This window comes from Octopus bimaculoides, chromosome 28 (assembly GCF_001194135.2).
Source record: "Octopus bimaculoides isolate UCB-OBI-ISO-001 chromosome 28, ASM119413v2, whole genome shotgun sequence".
Lineage (NCBI taxonomy): Eukaryota > Metazoa > Mollusca > Cephalopoda > Octopoda > Octopodidae > Octopus > Octopus bimaculoides.
The window spans coordinates 8,230,774-8,239,184 of record NC_069008.1 but is presented as its reverse complement, the minus strand read 5'-3'; the positions used below and the strand labels follow the sequence as shown (position 1 = coordinate 8,239,184).

The 8,411-nt window shown below is 36.2% G+C and overlaps 1 protein-coding gene across 1 annotated transcript in view; it reads left to right on the top strand.

Annotated features, from left to right (window-relative positions):
• Positions 1-8,411, top strand: part of LOC106881320 (phosphotriesterase-related protein) — a 70,076-nt gene that overhangs the window by 53,872 nt on the left and 7,793 nt on the right. The window contains exons 6-7 of the mRNA XM_014931665.2: positions 1,579-1,743; positions 6,143-6,360. Of these exons, the coding sequence (XP_014787151.1) occupies positions 1,579-1,743; positions 6,143-6,360 (383 nt within the window). The remainder of the gene's footprint in view (positions 1-1,578; positions 1,744-6,142; positions 6,361-8,411) is intronic.

Genomic DNA, 8,411 nt, shown 5'->3' with positions numbered 1-8,411 from the left:
GGAGAGAAAATAAAAAAGGTTTAGATATACACACACACACACACACACTCACATATATATATATGCACACCCACTCATACACACACACACACACACACACATATATCTATAAGAAATAATTAAGATACAGTTGAATCAGGTACTTAAGTTGAGGTACCAAGTCAGTCCGGTATTATCCGCACAGCTCGAAGTAAGGTGAATAAAAAGCAAATAAGTAACAAGGATGTCAAGGTATTAATGCATTACGACCGTTTCAGGTGGCTCCATTTAATTGAACAATGCAAGCATTACATTAATTTCAAATACACCGCCTTCTTCAGGTACATAAGACCAAATAAGTTTTCAATATACAGGATACTCTATTATAAATTTTTAGTAAATATTTCATCAGAATTAGAGACTAAAATAATTACATGATTGTTGCCATTATTGTAGCAGAATGAACTTAGGGAGAAAATACCCCAACTATAATTTGGAGTGGTCATGAAATGGTAATATAACTACATATATAGTTTATATATCCTTCTTCTCTTTCTTGGTCCTTATATCTCTTTCTAAATTTTAAAATATTACTTTTTATTATACAAAATATAATAATATATAAATGTTGCTAAATTTTGGTTATACTTCCCCACCCCCATACCCTTAATGCCCATTTAGATCTCATTGTGACCTCCTTTGTTTTCTATTTTAGGCCCCTTTTAACTGATAATAATAAAATAGTTTATGTCACCCCTACCCACCCTCTTTCTGGGCATATACTTCTATCTTACTGACTTCTTCTGAGATTTATTTCTTTATGTGGTCATAGGGAATTTATAGCCATAGTGAATTAGGGGTTTGAGAGAGTATCTGACATTAATTAATTTATCATCAGCAACTAGAACTTAACTGCCAATTCCCAGTGGTTTTGATTCTTAGTGGACATAGTATATATAATGTGTCCTACTTGTTAAAATTATATTTATTTGTGCAACTGAAGATGGTACTGCTTTTAAATTGATGTAATGATTGCATTGTTTATTTAAAAGGAGCCACTTGAAACAGTTGTACTGCATCACTACTTGATATCCTGTGACTTATTCTGATTTTATATATATCTATATATATCTTGTGATGAAAAGGGTTTCTGCTGAACAAATCACCCCCAGAACTTATTGCCTCTAAGCCTAGTATTCATTCTGTCAGTCTCTTGGCTGAACCGGTAAGTTATGGGGATGTAAACACCAACATCAGTTGCCAAGCAACGGTGGACGGACAAACAAAGACACATGCACACACACACACACACACACACACACACATATATATATATGACAGGCTTCTTTCAGTTTCCATCGACCAAATCCACTGACAATGCTTCGGTGGCCTGAGGCTATAGTAGACGACACTTGCCCAAGGTGCCATGCAGTGGGAATGAACCTGGAACCATGTGTTTGGGAAGCAAGCTTCTTACCACACAACCACACCTGCACCTAATTGTTTTACATATGAGATTTGTTATTAAACGGAGAAGGTATATTTCTTTATTGATTTTATATAATTCTATGTGTAATCCTACCAAATCTCCAATTCCAGACAGTGAACGTAAGGTACTGAGAGCTGCAGGAATGACACAAGAACACACAGGGTGTCCAATAATTATTCACCCAGGGAGGAATCCCAAAGCACCTGCTGAGATTCTGAGGATTTTGACAGAAGCAGGAGCGAAAGCTGACCAGATTGTAATATCCCATCTGGACAGTAAGTATAGTTTCTTTTAATTTCCCTTACTGGATTCAGTGTGAAGGCATGTGACCTAATGGCTAGGGTGTTGCACTTGAGATTTGATGATCATGGATTCAATTCTTGGACCGAGTGGTGTGTGTTCTTGAGCAAAACACTTCATTTCATACACAGTATTATTGTTAAAAGAGCAGAAAAATTGGATATTATTACTCTTACAAAGCGGAAAAAGTTATCAACAAACAACCATGGGATTCTGCCTTGTAAAGGTAACAACATCCAGTTTTTCTGGTGTTTTAATGGTGATACTGCATTCAAAAATATCACTTTCTTGTCTGTATTGTACAATACACATTCGATGCTTCTAAGTAAAGACAAATGTTTGTTTATACACATGTGGTCGTTACATTTCTATGAGCTATCTGTTTAGCATTTAAAATCAGTGGAAATGTTGTCAGCAGGTAGTTTAGCTTAATGGTAAAGCACTCAGCCAGTGTCTTGAGGGGTGTGAGTTCAACTCTCATGGCTGTTTGTCGACAACTTTTTCCATCTTGTAAGGGTAATATTACCCATTATTTCTGCTGTTTCAATGGCAATACTGCATTTGAAAATATCACTTTCTTGTCTATATCGTAAGATACACATTTGACTTTAAAAAAAAAAAGAAATGTAAGTTTGCTTATATACACACATGGTTGTTGTTCAAGTGCTGTGTGGGGACTGGCATGTCAAAGATTAGACCCAATCTTTCCTCTGAATGTCGTGAAAGGTGACTAGAAGAAGCCAAAGTAGGATTTGCACTCTGACCTCGTAAAACCTTTACCAGCAATGACTACCCAAACCGACCTATGGGGTTGGAGGGTTGTTGCCTGGGTGGTACAGCGGCATCTTTTGGCAGGGATAATAGGGAACCACCACCAACATATGATGGATGCAGGGATACAGTTACAGCACATGCTCCCATACTACTACTACTACTACTGAATTCATTCATCAAATTATGGCTACCCACTGTTTATTTCAGTCTGGTACCTGTTGATCAAATATGTTGCATTTTAATGCAAAGAGACATAAACTAATGAACTGGTTTATGTATGTTCACCGAAACCAAAAAGAGCAGAAACTCAATCTTAATCTTCAGTACAATGCAGAGAACACATGGCTCATCGTGTGTTTTATATATATATATCTAGGGGGAGAATTCACAATAAAAAAAAGACGAAGACAGGTGCTGTAGACAACAAACAGATGTATTAGTATAATGCTTGGGAAGTGAAAAAATCTTTAACGTTTTGAACCTAAGCTCTTCCATATATATATATATACATATATATATATATATATATATCATCATCATCATCATCATCGTTTAACGTCCGCTTTCCATGCTAGCATGGGTTGGACGATTTGACTGAGGACTGGTGAAACCGGATGGCAACACCAGGCTCCAGTCTGATTTGGCAGAGTTTCTACAGCTGGATGCCCTTCCTAACGCCAACCACTCAGAGGAATGACCACTAAAGTGGACTCCTAATATGCTAAATGTAGACGTCAAATCACCATTACCACGAAGAGTGTGTTCTCAAGAAAAATCTCAGCAAAATACCAAAATGTAAAAATGAGCAAGACAAATGAAAATATACGAAATAAATATTAACAAATGAAACCAGGGTACATAGGTAATTGTTTTTTATTTCGTATATTTTCATTTGCCTTGCTCATTTTTGCATTTTGGTGTTTTGCTGAGATTTTTCTTGAGAACACACTCTTCGTGGTAATGGTGATTTGACATCTACATTTAGCATATTAGGTGTCCACTTTTGTGGTTATTCCTCTTAATTTTGTATGTAACATGGGAATTTTAACTGCAAATCTGTCAACAAGGTGCGACACAAACTTCAGAAACATAACTATATGTGTGTATATATAAATAAAATTAATATGAACAGCAGTTTGCAATATTTCATCATAAAGGAGAATTATAATTGTCACTAAATGCAACCAGGCTATTAAAAGACACCTACATTGCTAGAAATAAGAGCTAAAATGCTACAATGCTGCTGATCAGAAATGCTTAATACTGACACATCAGTTTTGTCAACTTTTGTCACCTCATCAGTTAAACCAGCTCGGCTCTCTCCAGACTCACTTCACCATTATTATTTATGTTTTCATCATCCAAGTAATTGGATGATTTAGCGATTTGCTAATGTATATATATAAAATTAATATGAACAGTAGTTTGTAATGTTTCACCAAAAAAGAGAATTACAAATGTCACTAAATGCGAATTATGCAGATGAGGAAAACATAAATACTAATGGGGAAGTGAGTCTAGAAAGAGCCAAAGCAAAGCTGGCTTAACTGATGAGGCGATAGAAATTACCAAAACTGATGCATCAATATTAAGCATTCTCGATTGGCACTTTTCAGACAATTATGGTCTCTGTTGATGTATATTTTTTCATTCATGTGCATTAACCACACCATTAGTGTTTTAGCTCTTATTTCTAGTAATGTAGGTGTTGTCTAACACCCTGGTCACATTTAGTGATATTTATATATATATATATATACATATATATATATACATATATATATATATATATATATATATATATATATATATATATATATATATATATATATATATATATATATATATATATATATATCCAAAGTTTAAAATTCTTACATTTAAGAGAGAGATTTGACGCTAATATCCATTATCAATGTAATTTATTCCTATGTCAACATTTCTGTATAAAGCTATATTTGTCCGTCAAGTTTAAGTCAAACATATAAGTTGTCATACACGTCTTCGGGGAATAATCTTTTAGAACAAACAAACAAATAAATAAATAATACATATAGTTATTTTGGAGTTGTTTGTGTGTGTGTGTAATCATCATTTAACATTCACTTTCCATGCTGGCATGGGCTGGAAGGTTTGCCTGGAACTGCTAAGCCAGGTTCCAGTCTGATTTGGTATGGTTTCTATGGCTGGGATGCCCTTCCTAACACCAACCACTCCAAGAGTGTAATGGGTGCTTTTCACATGCCATTTACATGACACTGGTAATAGCCACAACTTTTTTTAAATAAAAGCACCTGTGCTAACACCGCATAAAAGCACCCAGTTCACTCTGTAAAATGGTTGGCATAAGGAAAAGTGTCCATTTGTAGAGACCATACCAAAACAGGCAACTGGGACCTGGTGCAGCTCTCTGGCTTACCAGCTCTGATCAAATTGGCCAGCCTATGCCACTATGGGGAACAGACATTAAATGATGATGATCATGTGTATGATGATGATGATGATGATGATGATGATGATAATCATGATGATGGATAAGTTTGATTCAGCTCCAAGTAGCTTAAAGTTTTGTTGGCTCATCAAATGAATGTATCTGATAAGGCCTGTAGTGATGTAATAATGTTGATTAGATTAAGTATGGTGATGATGGTGTTGGCAATAATGCTGATGATGATTATGATGAATGGTGGCTGAAGCAATGATGATGGTGGTTTTGGTAATTACAATGATGGTTGTAATGGCAAGAATGAAGACGGTAATTATATTGATGGTTGTTGTAGCATTGGTGATGATGATGATGATGGGGTAGTAATAATAATGATATTAATGATGGTGGTGGTGAATACAAAAGCAATGATGATGATGCTGATGGCTATAATCCTTTCTATTATAGACAGAAATTTTGGGAAAAAATGATTTTACTGACCCCTATACTTGACCTGCCAGGTTCTTCTTTTATTGACCCCAAAAGGATAAAAAGCAAAGCCAACCTTGGCAGAATTTGAACTCAGAATGTAAAAATGGATGAAATACTACTAAGCTTTTTTTCCTAGCAGACTAACAATCCTGCCAGATTGCTTCCTTAGTCATAATAATAATGGTAGTAATGGCTTAGTGGTTAGGGCATTGGATTTGTGATCACAAGATTGTGATTTCGTTTCCTGGACCAAGCGATGCCTTGTGTTCTTGTGCAAAACACTTCATTTCATGTTGCTCCAGTCTACTCAGCTATAGAAATGACTACCACTTGTGGAGGCATGTTGCTTAGTGGTTAGGGTGTTCAACTCACAACTGTAAGATTGTGGTTTCAATCCCTGGACTGGGCAATCCATTGTGTTCTTGAGCAAAACACTTCATGTTGCTCCAGTTCACTCAGCTGTAGAAATGAGTTTAGCCTGGGGAGGAATGGGCTCTGTCAGGCTTCCTCAACTTAGATATGCTGCATGGCTGCAATGCCCCAACAACCCCCAAGGGATTAAGGGACTTGTCGTCAAAATGATGATGATGATTATGGTGAGGATAACTGTGGCTGGTTATCCTGCAGCTGTTCATGATGATGATGATGATGACGACAATGTCTCTATCTTAATGTTAAATTAGGAACCCTCCTCGACAAAGAATCCATTCTTGAGTTTGCTGAGATGAAGTCTTATTGTGAGTTTGATCTGTTTGGAATCGAAACCTCTCACTACCAACAGGAAGAGAACATCGATATGCCAAGTGATGCCCAGCGGATAGAAAGGATTGGATGGCTCATTGATGCTGGCTTCCAGGACAAAATCACTATATCACATGACATACATACTAAACACCGATTGGTGAGTCATTTCTTCTTGGATTTTATTTATCTCTTCTTTTCTTTTCTAATTTCATTTGAAGCTTTTATTGACGTATTTTTGCATTATTTTATTTTTCATTGAAGTTACATGTGAGTGAATGAATGCTACTTGAATATACACTAACATCCCAAAAGTAAATGGACACCTCTCTTTATACTGCTTTCTTCTTGCAGATATTACTTGTTAGTACGATGCCCAAACAGGTTAAATTTAAAACTTGTCAAAGTATGTGTACTAAATACTAGATTAAGTATTCAAATTTTTCAAATGACATTATTTGGTTTCTAGAAATAAATCTTTGAAAAAAAAGACCGTGACTATTTTGAGATGTCTATATATATCTATATTAATAAAACTGAAATTCTGTCTGTCTGGGACCCCTGTATCTCAGTCTACATTTGCTCTACATAAACATATTATAATTTCTTGGAATCAGGATGATCCCAGGATTGAAAATCTGCCCTTCATTTGGTTCTTGGACATCCAGCACTGGGATCTGATTTAAAAGCATTTAGGTTGCTATTTCTAGCAGGTAAAGCTTGGCTGGTTTACGCCATCTTGGTTGGCGTTTGTCAGATGATGTCAGAAATCAAGGTGAAGATAAGTGACATTTGCTTTAATTTTACGTTGAGATAAGAACTTTGGGATAAATTGACCAACAGTTAGAATTCAACTTGGAACTTAACTTCTGATCAAATGCCGCCAGGTCATATAGGCATTATAGACATGTTATAGTCATGCTATTTAACTCTCTTTAGTTTTGGGCTGCAAGCTCAATTAAACTTCTGCAAGAGCTAGTGCAGCTTTTAAGCTAGTGTGTGTGTGTGTGTGTGTGTGTATTATATAGGTGAAGGTGTGGCTGTGTAGTAAGAAACTTGCTTCCCAACCACATGGTTCCGGGTTCAATGCAGAATGGTTTTGTAAGACATCCATTTGATATACATATATATATATATGATGGGCTTCTTTCAGTTTCTGTCTACCAGATCCACTCACAAGGTTTTGGTTGGCCTGACTCTATCGTAGAAGATGCTTGCCCAAGATGTCATGCAGTGGGGTTGAACCCAGAATGATGTGGTTGGGAAGTAAGCTTCTTATTTCTTTACTGCCCACAAGTGGCTACACACAGAGGGGACAAACAAGGACAGACAAACAGATTAAGTCGATTATATCGACCCCAGTACTTAACTGGTACTTATTTAATCGACCCCGAAAGGATGAAAGAGAAAGTCGACCTCGATGGAATTTGAACTCAGAACATAGAGGCAGACGAAATACCGCTAAGCATTTCGCCCGGCATGCTAACGTTTCTGCCAGTTCGCCGCCTTACCACGCAGACACACTTGCATCGATAAAATATATATATAAGTAATAATTTGGGTGTACACCTTGTATTGATGTCATTAACAGGATGGTGTTATGTTCCACTGAATTTTCTTCAGAAATTCCTTTGCGTCCATAGAATTTATAAAACATAAGAGAAAGAAATGCTCTACAATTAACAAAATATGTTGTAACAGAAATAAGTGAAACACAAATTTAAAAACGGAATACCTTTTGACAAGTAACTTGATAAGATCACATCTGCACCTTCGATGCACAATAGCTGTTTGTATAACATCTAGCCCACAAGGTGCTGGTAGCAATTGTAGTAAATAATGACTTCTTTCTCTCATATTTCATATACATGTCATCATGATTGTCATCATCATCATCATCATCATTTAATGTCTGCCTTCCATGCTGGCATGGATATTTATATATATAGGGAGATGTACTTGCATAGCAAGCGACCTGATCTGAGATTGTGTGCTGGAACGAAAACAATTGCAGCGTGGAAGGTGTTTATAAGCCATTTAAGAAACACACAAAAACCGTTAGATTCACTTCAACATTTAAATTTAATTTACCAAAATATTTTCGTCGCTTTGAGACCGCGACCTGTTCACTGACAAAATTTCGTGCAGCACGGTTTTTGTGTGTTTCTTAAATGGCTTATAAACACCTTCCACACTGCAATTATATATATA